Source organism: Lutjanus erythropterus, chromosome 24, assembly GCF_056507025.1.
Source record: "Lutjanus erythropterus isolate fLutEry1 chromosome 24, fLutEry1.hap2, whole genome shotgun sequence".
Taxonomy (NCBI): domain Eukaryota; kingdom Metazoa; phylum Chordata; class Actinopteri; order Lutjaniformes; family Lutjanidae; genus Lutjanus; species Lutjanus erythropterus.
Genome location: NC_139340.1, coordinates 7,108,392 through 7,124,537, shown reverse-complemented (window position 1 = coordinate 7,124,537; position 16,146 = coordinate 7,108,392). Strand labels below are relative to the sequence as shown.

At 42.5% G+C, this 16,146-nt stretch overlaps 1 protein-coding gene across 5 annotated transcripts in view; it reads left to right on the top strand.

The window, feature by feature from the left end:
• The window catches only part of LOC146304607 (receptor tyrosine-protein kinase erbB-4-like), a 319,877-nt gene that overhangs the window by 218,990 nt on the left and 84,741 nt on the right, over positions 1 to 16,146 (top strand). For all 5 annotated transcript variants that reach the window (XM_084713356.1, XM_084713357.1, XM_084713355.1 and 2 more), the window contains exons 4-12: positions 1,879 to 2,013; positions 3,463 to 3,528; positions 5,306 to 5,424; positions 6,202 to 6,343; positions 8,244 to 8,357; positions 10,496 to 10,622; positions 12,237 to 12,310; positions 13,161 to 13,251; positions 14,422 to 14,627. In XM_084713356.1, the coding sequence (XP_084569482.1) occupies positions 1,879 to 2,013; positions 3,463 to 3,528; positions 5,306 to 5,424; positions 6,202 to 6,343; positions 8,244 to 8,357; positions 10,496 to 10,622; positions 12,237 to 12,310; positions 13,161 to 13,251; positions 14,422 to 14,627 (1,074 nt within the window). The remainder of the gene's footprint in view (positions 1 to 1,878; positions 2,014 to 3,462; positions 3,529 to 5,305; positions 5,425 to 6,201; positions 6,344 to 8,243; positions 8,358 to 10,495; positions 10,623 to 12,236; positions 12,311 to 13,160; positions 13,252 to 14,421; positions 14,628 to 16,146) is intronic.

Sequence of the window (16,146 nt, the reverse complement as noted above, 5' to 3'; positions counted from 1 at the left end):
CACCCCCTGATAAATCGTCCATTGTGACGGGAACATGATTACATGAAGCCGCGGCTGTAGGCCATTCAGCGGGCAGACGGAGCGCCATGTCACCTCTAAGAGGGCTTTGAATAAATGTCCCCGTCTCTACCAAGGCCCACTTCCTTAATCAGGGTGTCGGATGGTAATGATTAGCTTCCTGCGTGTGCTTCTCGGCCGCTGAATCGTCGGCATAACTCATACACTGTTAATAATCTGCCTGGGGAGATAATACCCTTCTTTACCTTCAGCTAATCCAGCCCTGATCTGAACCACATTGTTACTTTTTTTTATATTAAATTTCATTTATTGTGACAAGTACTTTCATGGAAGTACTTCATTTTCAAGGAGAAAGAGATGCAAGGTGATTGTATCTAAATCCCCAAACTAGGTTAAATAATACAGTCAGCTGGTGTCCCAGAGAGATCGAGACACTGACGGGGGCTGTTGTTTCTCTTCTGCCACGGGTCACGGCTTGGGAGGGGGGATTACTGCGGCATCATTTCATTCTGTGTCCATATCCAAAACCTGGATTAGTAACCGGGAGAGGGATTAGAATTTATTATCGTACTCCACGCGCAGGCATCTGTTAAGGGCACTGGTCCTTGAAAAGAAACATATTTTTGCTATTAAGCAAAAGCTGGATGAGGATCCAGCCTTTTGTCTTTGGAGCGTCGGCTCCAGCTTTGATAGCGGAGTAGGTCAAGAGAGCTGCGATTCCTCATTTCCTCTGAGTCAGTTTGATGACTTGGGCCTGTTGTGAGCCAAAAGAGACCCATTGAATATAATCGTGAAACAATAAAAAGAATTGAGCAGGTTCCAAAACACTTTATTTTTTATTCTACAACCAGAAATCAATGAGATGCAAGATGTAAATATACTTAAGACAAACTGGACACTTGCATTTTGGCTCCCGTGAGTCGAAGTAAAAGACTTTTTCTATGCACACAAAAGGTTTATTTCTCTCTAATTTTGTTGGGAGGAGGAGTTTGAAACCAAAGCAAAGGGATTTTCTTTGTTTCCTGCATGTAAAGAATAAAAATAACAAAGAACTACACATTTTATGGCAAACAGATGCCTGCAGATGACCTATAACTGACACAAAATCAATAAGCAATAATCTCTACATGCAACAGCTCAGGTGGATGAGTTATATTTGCAAAGGAAAAGTGCTCTAACACAGATTTGAATAAATTAGCGAACACAATTTGAGACAAATAAATCTTTTAAAAGACAAGAAAAAAGATCTTTTACTTAAAATGGGAGCAAAAACAAAAGTGTTTGCTCATCTAAACCATCTAAGCTCTCTACCTATAGCATTATCCCTCCCTGACGGAAACCTTACACCAGTCTTATTTCATGAGCAACATCCTTCTGTGAGGATTTGAGGAAAGCTATATATCCGCTCCAGTTTATTATTTCAGTTTTAATCAACACAGCAAGTATCTGGTGTCTTCCTGTGACATTCAAACTCATTAACTCCCTCTAAGTCTCAAGCCAAATGAAATTATTTAATACGCCGTGCATAATTAGGAAATAACACCGCCGAACAGCTTTGAGTTCTTCTCAAAAGCGGGGCTGGTGTTTTTACATTTACTTATTTTCTTGTGGAGTAGCTCTTTGTGAAGCATCATTGTCTTTGGACCTGGCATTGAATTACTGTGTGCGTCTGTCAATAGCATTTATCTTCATGCTCAGATGCACTTCAGGGAACACCTTATGCAGCTCGGTACTTTTGAGACAAAGGATTGGAGTTAACCTTGAAGTATTGATTTTCTGCCATCATGTACATGTACTATATATCCATGGCTATATGCTCATTTCTCTCTCTCTTTTTTTTTTTTTACCCTCCCTGTGCAGAGATCCTGAATGGGGGTGTTTACGTCGACCAGAACAAGTTCCTGTGCCATGCGGACACCATCCATTGGCGTGACATTATCAAGAACCCCCAGGCTGAGCTGCTCGTGGTGCCGTCCAACAACAGCAACCTTGGATGTGAGTCTCGGGCGCGGGTGGAAACCAGTGCGACCAGTAGCTTTGGATGAAAATCAAACATTCTTTTAGGTGTCTTCTGTGAAATGCGGAGGCAAAGCACATGCCAGCATACTGTGGGAGTACACATGCACGAATACACACACTCGCCCCACCAGCAGCAGTCATGCCCTATCCCTTTTTATTCATTCTGTTTGCCTGGCGGTCATTTGGAAGCGAAATCACATAGTGTTAGATCAGCGTGTGAACCTTTCCATTGTAGTGGTATGGTGGCGGCTCTGCAGCGAGGCCCATGGAGCTGCTGTCTGCTGTGCTCCTTTTAAATCTCAGTGAATCTGACAGCTGGTTTGAAGCTGCCCACTTCCCCTGGTGTCCCTCCCTCCTCACCCCCCTCCGTGGTCCCCGCAGTCCCTCAGCTCGCTCTGCTTTGGACATAACAGGCGTCGCTATCCGGCGGACATTCTGTGTCAGAAGAACTGGCTGTTAAAGACAGGCTCTCTCAAACTTTTCTGCACATCATGGATGAGCCCCTTGCTCCTTTTGAGGGGAGCGACAGGGAGACCATAGAAGTTTCTTTGGGCCCTCAGTATCAAAACATGTCAGGGTGAACAATAGGGACAGCTGAGGCACCAAATAGCGAGCAAAAGCATGGACAATGGGAGGGGGGTGAATGTTCAGAGATTCTTTGATGAAGAGTCATGATGACCTTTTCTTTGCTTCCAGTCGGAGCAGAACAAAATCTGCATAGCCTCGCGACATCAGCAGGGAGTTAAACATCGTGCAAAGCTGGTTACTCTGAAATAAAGGCTTGAGAAGACACTTTTAAGTACAATATGTGTAAAACATTGCTATTTTGTTGATTAGATGGCACTGACGGGGGAGGAGGAGGATGAAAAGCAACAAAGAACAGAGGAGGTGGGCCAAAAAATGACAAGAGAGCGTGTGGGAGTTGAGGTTGCCAAATTGGGGGCCTTTGCCAAGTCGTAGTTAGTATTTAACATTAACAACCCCACAGTGGGAGTGGTTGAAGGGGCCGGGTGACAATCTGCTGCACTGTTCCACTTACTCTGTAATTAACCCATAGTCAATTAAGTCTTGATGATGGGCCACTGGCAGATGAAGGCTGCGAGTGCGCTGTCAGGCCCCACTTTGCCTGTGCGAGCGCTTGACGAAAGGGAGTAGAAGCCTGTCTTTCATGCTTATGTTCTCTACAGGCCACAAGTCGCCGCAGTGACTCTGGGTCTATTGTCGGATGAGCGGAGGAGATTCGACAGATCTGTCACTGTCGCTAGTCGGGGGAAGTTTTAAGGGTGTGTGTGAGTGGACGATTAGGCATTTGGTGCATGAGGGGGCTGGGGCTTGATGTGTGTTTGTGTCTAAACTACATCAGAAGTTTGCTGATGAGTTGTCTGATGCACAGTTTGTGTTTGTGTTTGTGTGTGTGTTCTGCAGGCAGACGCTGTCACCGCTCATGTAACGGACGCTGCTGGGGCAATCAGGAAGACCAGTGTCAAACCTGTGAGTATGCACGTGCAAAACACACCTCTACAGTTACCCTGGAGAGCAAACTAGGGTGTGACTAATAAGGCATTACAAATCCTGACTTAAAGGAATAGTTCAACATTTTGGGAAATAAGCGTGTTTGCTTTTCTGCCAGGAGTGAAATTAAAACATCAGTATAGTTCTTCAGCCTTTATGCTAAGCTCGGCTAAACGCATCCTGACTTGAGCTCCATATTTAACACACAGACAAGTGGGATTTACAGGTGTTGTGAGGCAACTTTGGACAGAGCTAGCTCCTCCCTCCTGCCTCCAGTCTTATGCTAAGCTGCACCAACTGAATCTTTATTAAAACTCTGTATTTGAACACAAGGCACATATTAATATTTCCAAGTCCCACACAGAAAAAAAAACAATGTTGAAACATTTCCTTAGGCACCCAAATAATTAACATAACCTGACACTGAGTGGCGAGGTGAATCACTGGAAGTCCAGGTTAATAAATTCAGTTCAGTCAGTTATTATTCTAAGGCAGAAAGCAAATTGAGGATACCACATGGTCTGCTTTAAAATCATCTATAATCTGCTATAATCTGATTTGACACAGATTTATTATTTTTTGGCTGTGTGATCACATCTGTTTTTAGCTTTTTCTTCTTATTTTATTAAACGCAAAGACTAAAATCAAGGTCAGATTCGTCTCTGTGTTAGAATATTTCACGTAGCTGTAGTAAGAGGAGTTACGGATGAACAATATAACAAAAAAAAGGGATGTAATTAACATAAACTAATGAAAAGAAACAATAGAGAGACAAAAGAGGAAAGGAGCGTAGCCAGTGAAATATTAGCTCTCTGTGTAATTGCAGTTCTACTGTTCTATTCATGTCATCAAGATCTAGAGAGGGACTGGCCTGTTTTTCACAGACTAATAGACTACGGGGCCTTGTTGTATTTTTCACTGCTGCATCATTATGTTCCCAACACAGCAGAGAGTGAGCACAGCAGTTTTTAATGCCTCGGCTTGGAGCTCCTGCTGACTCGCTGGCTGGTGTATCTCCTACTGTACCAATAATGTGTGGGAGGCTGTTCTTTAGCACAAGTGCTGGAGCAACTTTGATGCAATAGGTGCGAGACACATCCAAGTATTAGCACTGTACTAATAATGCAGACAAATATAGCTCGCAATAAAATGCAGGACAGGCAGTAAGTATTTCCCTGGTTACCACAAGAGCTGGCGCGGCGACGAATGAAGCCCGGCTTTCTGGGAATTATGAGCACAGTTGGAAGGTGTCCTTGGCCGATCGGTCCACTTGGCTGAAAACACCCATTGTATAAACACAGATATGGTGAATTGGAGAGGTCCAGCTCTTTAGGAAGTTTTTTTTTTTTTTTCAAACTTTATTAATTCGGGGAAACCGTCAAGCTCACTCCAGCGGCGTCCCACTTCAGACCGGCACCTGCGAGCTGCCAAGCGCAGCCACAATTTTCATCTGCTAGTTAGCTGAAGCTGGAGTGGCTGGAGGATGAGAGGCTCGCTCAGGGGCAGCTCGAGAGCGCTTTGTTGAGAGCGGAGACAGCGCTACATGTTTTTCAAGTCCATCTGGGCATTCATGCAAGCGACCTCGTGCTCACAAACCCACTTCTCCTTTAGGTTGCTGAAGGCGCTCATTCCATATCAGATAATATTTGCATGCACCTATAGCACAAGGCGAAGGTTAAGGTTGGTGGTACTGTCTTTTTTTTTGTGTGAGTGTGTGTCAGACCTTTAAAATTCTCTCTTTTTACTTCCCGGGCAGTGACAAAGACGGTGTGTGCAGAGCAGTGTGACGGTCGATGCTTTGGGCCTTACGTCAGCGACTGCTGCCATCGCGAGTGTGCCGGCGGCTGCTCGGGCCCCAAGGACACGGACTGCTTTGTACGTCAGATCGCACACACACACACACACACACACACAAGAGCCGTTGCCCTGTCCGTCACTCCCTCCTTCTCTTTCTTAACTTTCTCTCATTTTCTGGTGTTTACTTTTCCCCTCTCCTCCCTCATATCTGCCTCACGCACACGTCCAAGGACCCTCATCATGGTCCGTTCCACGTGTCCACGTCTTTTGTGCAACATCTGTTTGTCACCCTCCCCGCCCGAAAATGATCCACTTTGTTTACCGGCTGACAAATTGTTTGTCATTTTACGGGGCTGTAAAAGTCTGACGCAGCAGCGCTCTTCAAAGAACAAATTGGTGATTCAGTGTTCCAATTAGTATCCCTTTTATCACCCCAAGTTCCTTCCTATTTTCGCAAACTCGCACGCGTGCACACTGACAGGGATGATATTGTAGTTGTAATTCACAGAAAGGCTCATCCAATTCAATTACTGCCGTTTCAGCCTGTGGCCACAGACGACAAAACACTTAAGAGGTTTATGGGAAAAACATTTCACCATTTACATCATGGCTGTGGATCAATGGCTCCAATTTTTCTCCCATTTGGCGTTTAAAGAGACAAGGGACGGCTGCATGATCCACATGTCACGATCCGACGTAAAAATGAAATGCTGCTGTAATACTCTCACTCACAGTGACTTATTGTGAGGAAATCCCAACACCGCCCTGCTGCATGCACCCCACCCCCCAACCCCCACGGGAAGTCCGCCTGTCGTCCTCTGCCTCCATCTGACTGTGGTTATGTACTCTCTGCAGGCTTGCACCAATTTCAACGACAGCGGAGCGTGTGTGACCCAGTGCCCTCAGCCGTTTGTGTACAACCCCACATCTTTTCAGCTGGAGCACAACCCTAGAGCCAAGTACACCTATGGAGCCTTTTGTGTGAAGAAGTGCCCACGTAAGTCTGCTTCATGTCGTAAGCAAACAAAACGCTTTGCTGCATTCACTGACCTGTAAAACAGACGAACAGGAAGTGAGTGGAATCAGCTCATCTTCTCTCATTGAAGCTGCTGCAAGAAGCTTTTAACTGGTTATGAAACAGTCTCAGTTTAATCTGATCCCTCTGTATGAGATAGACAAGCAAACAAGACCGTTCACAAGAAGACTGGCAGCAAATGAGGGTTCCAAAAGGGTTCTCTCTGAAGAGCTGAGGTTCTACCCAGAACCATGTGCTTCTGAAGAACCCTTTTTTGAAGAAAGGGTTACTCAAGTGCTCTTTTTGTCCAGAGAACCTTATTTTGGAAGAAAGAGTCCCCCAAGCAGTGCTGAAATCCTTGGGGTTCTGGGTAAAAAAAACCCCTGGGATATAAAAGGGTTATTCATAGAACACTCATTAGAAGCAGGAAAATTGGATAGAACCCAAACAGAGGATTCTGGGTGGAACCATTGCACCATAGAAGGGTTGTTCTTTAATGCCTCTCATAAGGTCCTTTTCCACCAGATAAGCCATTCTGTTCAGGTCCAGTTGTCCAGCGTGTCATCAGCAGAGGATGTTACACAAAGCACAAGAACCTGTAGAATATGACATGCAAATTTGGTTCCTAAGGAAATGTGCTAAATGATCCAAATTAGGTTCTTGAACTGAAATGGAGCAGGTTCCATATTGGTGGAAAAGGCCTAATAGGGGGCTTTGGGTGAAACCTTTCATAGATGCTTCTAGGTATAACCCTTTATGTTGGGTTCGAGGTAGTACGGTCTGAAGGTTCCGACTGGAACCTTTATAAACAGTTCTACGAAAATCTTTGTCATAGCTTAAACTTAACATAAAGTAATGGAAGTTTTCTCTCTTCAAGTTAAGTAATTTTTAAAATTTCCAGTGTTTATTTTCAGAGCACATCAAAACTCATAAACATGAGATCGTCTAACTCGATGTCTTTTGACTTGAAATGACGAGTTGGATGAATGTACTGTCCAGAGTTCCCTCAATTCATTAAAATAAGTTTTTAAAGACATGATCAGCATATTTGCAGACATCCCAGCATGCATTGTTTAAAAGTTAAAACTGTCTCCCTCCGGTGTGGCTGAACATTTGAACTTGTCTCAGCTTGTCTTTTCAAATTCAGTCAACTCAAACTTTTTAAGGCAGCAGTTTATTTTTACAGTGCATCCAAGCAGCTGCAAGTATATAAAGTTACTGTAACATTATATTGCAAGAACATAGATGCTCATTATAATGCTCATAATTAAGTTTTATAGTCTGTGAACTGGTGTCAATTGAAGAAGCATTTATCCTCTATCTGTTCTGAAATAAGACTCAGGACAATTACTTCAAGTCAAGATAAATTACCCAAACACAAATAAATTGTGTATCTCAATCAACTACTTGCTTCACCATCTGTTTCAGCTTCTGGCAGCTGAAAAGGAAGCAAATCTTAGTCCTTTCTTTCACGGATGTGGAGTCAAGAGTGCAGCAGTAATTCAGCAAGCATGCATTAAAAGTCAAGCTACATCAACAGATTGCATATTCAAGTTCCACTGATCATCAAATGAGCGCACACCAGTCGCACTTCTCCGCTGCCGCAACCCAGTTCTAATTTGATTCATTACTTTTGCCGAGCAATACAGCCCTAGACCATTAGTTTTGATCATTATACAAACGTGATTAAAATACAATCAATTTCTCGCCATTAGAGGGGTCCTTCTAGGAAATTGTTCTGCGAGTAAATGCTGCACTTTGGTTTTTGTGATTTTACATGGGAGGATCACAAAAAAAATGGTGTGTGAAACAGCTGGTCATCACAGCCTCCCTGCTGTGAAACAACAGACGCAACAGACAACGTTTTTTGTGTTTCTGTCAGATAACTTCGTGGTGGACCACAGCTCCTGCGTCAGAGCGTGTCCCAGCAACAAGATGGAAGTAGAGGAGAACCGCATCAAGATGTGCATCCCCTGCACTGACATCTGTCCTAAAGGTAAACCACTCTTAGCTTGTCCTTTTCATAATGTCATAGATTGCACCACATTCTGAACAGTCATATTGATTCTGTGCATTTTTTGGCACATAAATTATTTAGTCTGACCAAAACCAGAGCTAACGTGTAGCCACACAGATATTAAAAGAAGAGTGGGGAAATCCACCCCAGCAATTCTCACCCAGAACGAAACACTGCAAGTGGAATTATGTTAAAACTTGGAAAAGTGAATCATCAATATTTTAGTGTTCATAGATCATATCTTTTGGTCTCACGGTTGCACTACAAGTATGTATCACAATTTGACATTTTGAGTAACTCTTAACTACCATCACTGGTCCAATTTTGATGAAACTATGAATGATGATGTATTTTATTGCCCATTGGCTCAGGGGGGGAAGCTGCATCACTCATAACCAGTGACTGTTGCCTTGTGAGATTGTCAAATTTGTCTTGGTGCAGAGAATCACTGACAACAGATTTTCACAATAGAGCCCGACACACCTGTGATGTCAGGATGTTGCATAGAGAACAAAATGTAAGACGCGCTAAGGCGAGTAGAACACGGCCATGATTCAGTGATCAGTGTGGAAGTTACACTCGCTGGGATGAAAATCAAGTTTTATATAGATACCCATTTGTCCTGCCTCTCCCACTTCTTGGCCCACTGCTCTGCATTTACTGTATGTACAAGAGCTTATGCAGTTAAACCATCTTAATCTAATAGCTTTATGCTAACAGTGATGACGCTGGATCAACAGTAGCCCACAAGAATTACTTTAAAAGCTTTATAGGAAATGTAATTTGTTTTATGGGAGCCAGCTTAGCTTTTTTTATTCACTAAATATACTTATAGCTGATATATTTATTCTGATGTACCCCCAAAATATCAACATCTTTCATTTCAGGGTCAGGTCGTGCAATACACACTTGTGTCAGCCTGTTCTCACACCAATTGCATCAATACTTAAAACTATGACACTGTTGGTACCCTGCTAGTTTCATCTCAAAGTCAGGACCAGGGTTTCTGGTCTGGCCTGATAGTTTTGTTGTCTAAACCTAAACAATAGTTTTCGTGCTTTTGTTTTGAAAGTCTCCTCGGCTGTCACTTCATATACCTACATTGCCATAGTTTGAAGGCTACTAACCAAGTTGCCATCTTATTAAAGAGTTGGGAGTGAGAGTGTTTATTTTATATGTATTTATGTATTTATTTAAAGGGCTCAACTGTTCTCATATTACTGCTGTGACTGTCCGCTGTGTACTCATTACGTATAGGAGGATAAATATGACAAATATGGCATAAACGAAAGGTCACATGTTTGATTCTCGCAACCGTTGAGGTGCTAATTAACACGAAACGGTCCCACAACGAGAAACTGCTCTTACCTGCTCAGTAATTACAGCTCATTTTGTGCGTGAGAGTCAGCTGTATGGCTACAATCTCTAATGTGAAATTAAACAGCATTACCTCAGTTCAATACAGAGGATTAGCCCCTTCATCATATTGTTCTCACAAAGGTAAGTGATCTGCCCTTTCTCTTTCGAGGGAAGACAATAGTGTTTTCCTTCAGGCTCCATGTATGGGCTCTGGCACCCATTGATTGGCTAATCTCTTGATTACATCGTCACGCAGCAGGGAGGGGTTAATGAGGGATAGCCCAAGGAACTGTGGGAAATGATAACAAATTAACATTTCAGATATGGAATTGGCTGGTATAAATCACTATCAAAAACTGGTTACACCACTTAATGCAAGCCTTATTCATCATCCCCTCCGCCTCTGTCAGAAATACTTGGCTCACTCTAGACCGCAAGTTTAATTAATGCAGATGTAATGAATTCATTATAGGGAGGAATTGGCTGTGGATTGGCCCATGCTTTCATCAAAAGAATTCCAATGCATGGAGAGGGGCCATGGCCTTGCCTGTGCACCAAAAGAAGGGGTATATTTTCATGAAAGAGTATAAAGGATTAAAGTGACAAATAGCTAATAGCGGTTTCTCAAGATGAGGTCTGTGCTGCACAAGGTCACACTGGAAATACACTACGGTAGGTAATTTGCTCCAACTGAAAGCAACTTAAAAGTTAATTATTTTGAATAATATATGATTGTGTGTTTGCGTTTGTCTCCTCAGTGTGTGATGGCATAGGGACCGGCAGCCTGCAGACGGCTCAAACAGTGGATGCCAGCAACATTGATAAATTTGTCAACTGCACCAAAATCAACGGCAACCTCATCTTCCTCATTACTGGTATTAAAGGGTGAGTGACAGCTTGAAGCATCGCACGCGGTGCTTTCAGAGATTGTTTCTTGCATTTAACCGTATGTCAGACAACCTCTGGACACCTCACATGTTTGTGCAAGTTTGAAGGTATCGTGAAAGGTGATTTATGGATATCTGCATCTAAAAAGCAGGGAAATGCACTGTTATATTGCAGCAGACATTGATGTTCTGAAACCAAGTAAACAGTGATTTGTTGATTTGCACATCAAAAGACATTTAAAATCTAACTAGATGTCAAGGTTACAGATAATCTGCATTAATCGATTCAGGAGTTGTTTGTTTTGGTCACTTGGGAACAGCACAAGAAGCTTCAAATGCAACATTTAAATGTGACATGATGAAATGGTGATAATTCATAGATGCAAGAGCAACATAAGCATTTAAGTCCACCTGACTATGACAACAAAAGCTGCCTGACCATTGTTGCCATGGTGACAAAGGTCACTCAACCTCCACCTGGTGGCTGGCTGCAGTATGAGTCCAAATGGGACATGGGCCAAACTACAAAAAAAATAAGTCAATCAAAGTCAAATAAGTTTCTGCCAAAGATGATTTATGTCCTTTTAGTCAGTTCTCATCAATGTGATGTATATCCAAGTGTTCATTTTTTCTTATAAGCTTGGTTTTAATTAGTTATTTGATGCAATGCAAAGGACGTTTCACATCACGATTGACAGCTGAGCCCTGCTCATGACACGGCCGGGTGTATGAGTGGGACGTCATAAGCGCTGGGATATTTTGGCTTCATTTGCTCTGTATTTTCAGAGCAATGGGCTTTTGATTTTAGTTTGAAGGGCTGCTGGACAAATGGGCTTCCAGTCAAATGGGACAGTTTTTGGACTGTTGGGTTTTTAGAACAACGGGACATCAGAACATTTGCCACCAACTCAACTAAATGCGACTATTACCTGCTAAATGCTCATGCCACCATGTTCATCAGCGAGTCACTAAATGTGCCTGTGTGCTGTTTAGTGAAAGGTAGTGTGCAGGGGATTTATTAGAGCTTTTTCACTGAAAACACTACGAGTTGCAGCTTGAAATGAGGCTGAATGGAACTGCTGAGATAGGTGATAATTTTCTGTGACCTCTTTTACATCACGTATACTTATTTAATCCAATGTTAATAATATAAGGATGTCAATTAGAGCAGGGTGAGATAACCAGTTATTACACAATGAATCACAAAGCCTCAGCATCTGTTCTTGTGAAGAAATAAACTCAGTGGAGTTCTAACTGTATGAAACAGCAGCATGAAGGAGAGGTAGGCATGTAAACAAACAGCTCTCCATTCATATCTCATTGTGTCAGAGAAAATATGTCTCGGGAAGGTCAATGAACAATGTACTCGATTCAATCAAAACCCACTGTCAAAGTGCCCCAAAGCTCCGATGATAGAATAATACATAACTATGAATGTCACACAGCACATCAGAGGAAAAGAACGCTCCGACTTTGGTTTTGAAGTACATCTTTTCTCTTTGTTGCCTTCAGGTTCACTGTGTTTGTTCCTTTAACAACTGTTTTATAAAGAAGGTCATGCTAAAGCAGTCTAAGAATATTATTGTATTCATTTTTCTGTTTTTTTCTGCAGGGACATGTATCATGGTATCGGACCTTTGGACCCAGAGCGTCTTAACGTGTTCCGCACTGTGAAAGAGATCACAGGTGAAACTGCCTCACCTTGGAATTATGTTGTGTGTGTGTAAATGTGTGTGGGTGTGTGTGTGTGTGTGTGTTATTTGGCCTCTAAGGTAGTAAAAGGAAGCTTTAGAGGAAAGTGGAAAGCTGATTTTTGTCAGTGAGCTCCAAAAGATGCTCTTGTGGATATTATGTTATTGCCTGATAGTTTTACGTGCTTACAGTATGTGCTGCTGTGTGTGTGTGTGCGCGCACATGCTTCTCAGCGTATTTATTCATTAACTATTAGAGGCCTTAAGGGATGAGCAATATCTCGTATACAAACCCTTTTGTCATATTAAACTGCGACTTGCAGTTGAGCCAAACAGCTAATGGAGTGAAACTGCATTTTCATAATGAAAACCCAAGCAATAAGGAAGAGCAATGGCCATTCCATCCCAGCCCGTTTCCTGCTCTACCCCTTTAATGTCATCTCCACAGATCCTGATTTGATATCATCTGTCATTAAAGGCAAGTGCAACCAGACAGATTGTGCAGAATATTAAATCCATTCTTTTAATTAGCGTATATTGTTTCCTCTGAGCACGTTCCCCACAAAAGACGGGTTCTTGCTTGAACTTCACAGAGGCGGCGAAACTCCATGACCAACATTTTCAGCGCTTTTTAGAATTTGAATGAAGACAGTAAAAGAATTCTTATGTTCCTTCATCAAATGCACTTATACTTTCCCTTTTCATCTGTTTCCCTTTCACCAGAAAAATAGTCGTATAATTTGTGGTAATTATCCATGCACTCTTCCCATGCACCCATGGGCTTCAGCTTCAAATAAGTTTACTAATTAGCACATGTTCTTCTGTCTTGGCTGACACCTCTTTAGGTTACCTCAACATCCAGTCTTGGCCTGAGAACATGACGGATCTGAGTGTTTTTTCGAACCTGGCAACAATCGGAGGTAGATCTCTTTACAGGTATGTTATTCTATCACACTTCAGACACAGTCTTTCTTAATCAACTCAAAAATGGACTTTTCAACAATGTTGCATCCCACCGAGTGCTACAGGATTACCAACATGTTCTCACTCCTAAATTTTAAAATAAAGCAGTTTGGTCAGGAACGCTAGGTTTCAAACTTTCATGCTGTAATCCAAGTAGAATTTCAAAATAAAGGCGCAACAACATCTTGGTTAGATTTAGGCAACAACACTACTTGAACCTCTTGAGTTTTTGGTTTCGTGCAGGACAAAAACCCTGCTTTCCTGCGTGAAAGTTCTTCGTTGCTCTTTGAAATGCATCACCTGGCTTCGTCAGCACGTCGACATGTTATGCTAGAGTGGCGCCTGCAGAAATGACGCCAGAGGAGGATCTACAGTGCCACAGTTTGAAGCATACCATACATACCAAGCTGCTGAAATGAATGCTTTGGGAGTGAGAACGGAGCTGCGATTTTATCTTACTTATATGCAGATGACATGCTCATATTTTAAGCTGTGCATGTACAGAAAGATCATTATTTCTGTCTTTTTCTTGCTGTTTTCCTGTATTTGGATGGCTACTGTTGGAGCTAATGAGCCATCGGCCCGTGTTTTTCTGCAGAGAGAGAGTTCACGCAGCTTTGATTAGCCCTGTTTTGATGACACATTCTGTGTGCGCTTACAAGTGGCAGATCCGAGGGGAAGTGCTGGCAGAGTCAAAGGAGATCTTGTTTTTTAAACGCCGGTGATGAACCTGTAGCTCAGCAATGTTTCATTCAGACACATCCTGCTGCATCTTTTTCATCTTGATCTTTGTGCTTCGTTTCTGTCATAATGTTTTTATCCAATCTTTCCCTCTCTCCTGCTCTGTTTCTCCGTCTTGTCCCTTTTTTGTGTCTTCTTCCTTCTGTCATGTTCTTTTTATCATCTTCCTCGTTTTTGTGTTTTCTCTGTCTTCTCCTTGTTCTCAGTCTTGTGTCTTCTCCTTTTTGTCTCATTGCTGCTCTCAGTTCCAACATGCTTCTTTGATATCTGCTCATTTCTTGACCATCTCCTCCTCACTTCTGTCTGTTATTCCCTTTTTCTGTCCCCCTTCCCTATCCTCAGCTCTTCTTCTGTCTCATAATCACTTTACTCATTTCCCTGTCCTTCTCTCTCCTCCTGCAGCGGAAGTGGGATTTCTCTCTTGATCTTGAAGCAGCGCTGGATCTCCTCACTTCAGTTTCAGTCACTCGATGAGATCAGCGCCGGAAACGTCTACATCTTCAACAACAGCGGCCTCTGCTTCTACAACACCGTCAACTGGACGTCGCTCTTCAGGACCCCGAGCCAGAAAGTTCTCATCCGCAACAACCGGGATCCAAAGGAGTGCAGTAAGTACTGGATTCCACATTCAAGCATTAGCAAGTCAAGTTGTCGACTTGCTGAATTCAAAAGTCCATTTTTAAGGTACTCAGACTTACAGTGTTAAGGGCATGGCCTTTCCAAACTTGCGGCGCCACCACCTGGCTGATTGGACTCATATTTCTTTGGAAGCGCAGTGTTTCCTGTTATTTGGCCAAGTTTCCTCTTTCTATCTCATTCCAGCTTACAGCAATTTGAGCCACCGCAGAAGACAAATAATAATAAACCAACACACACTCAATAGGGTTCTACCCCATTAGGATTGAACCCTAGTGACTGAATTAAGATGTAAAATCCACAAAAAATGAGCTGCAGCGGTGAACAATGCCACAATTGCACTAATTAAAGCCCCAACTGTTTGCCATACTTTCCCAATTTAATTAAACTGAAACAAACTAAAAATCTCCTGAGCAGCTGAAAAACCTTGAGCCAATCACAGCTAAACAAATTCAACACTAAGCAGAAGATATACCTTCAAATAGGGCATAGTTTTCTAAAAACACAACAGTAACTTAACTTTTATGGGTGCCTTGTTGGTACAAAAAAAAACCTGTTTGGATTTTGTGCTACCAGCCATATTCAATAAAAATGTATCATTGTTTTCAATTTGGGAAATTTAGTATGAGGATGTTGTATATATAATTATGAAGATGCAGATCTTGACATGTTGATGCACCTGCAAATCATGCAGGGAAACGGCTTTAACTGCCAGAGGAAGCTCTCACATATGCCGATACACCTACACACACATCCAGTGTTAACTAAACACCTATTAAGTTCTCCTGTTCGCTTATTTTCTTTCCTATTAGCCCTCTAATTAATTCCAAACTTAGACTCCCCACATATCTCTGCAAATCCAGCTCCACCCCAGCCTTACACACCAACATGCCCGTTTCCAGGGCGACTGTGTCGCGGGCATCTCTCGCTCCTTGGACATGAAAGCCCTTATTCAGCTCCCTGCAAGCAAAGTGCTTAATGTGTCATGCACAGAGGTGGATTAAGCTCACTGCTAGCAACAGGGAGGTGGACACCTGATGGAACTATGAATAGTCGACATGTAGCTCTGGCTGCAGACGGTGGAAACTGGCCACATATAGTTGTTCAGTAACTATAGTTGTTTTATTTTCGTCTTTGATATCCAATAAACATCGCTCTCTGTCACTCAACCAGACTCCATGTATGAAATCAGTCATTTTACCTCACAGAATACGGCTTTGCTGCCTCGATCTGTCGGTTTGTTTGTGGTTTTGTGTGACTTCTGTGTTTTAAAATGTTAGTTTGCATTCACCAAAGTCACACAATAATACAAACAAATAATCAGATCGAGGCAGCAGTGCACCAGAAACTCCAGTATTCTGCAAGCTAAAATTACTGGTTTTGCCTATGGAGTTTGGTAAAGCAACAGAGTGATAACTGGCATCATGTACGTGTGTGTTACACCTGTATAGGTCACTGTTAGAAAGACAGAGATAACTAGAGGACAAAGGC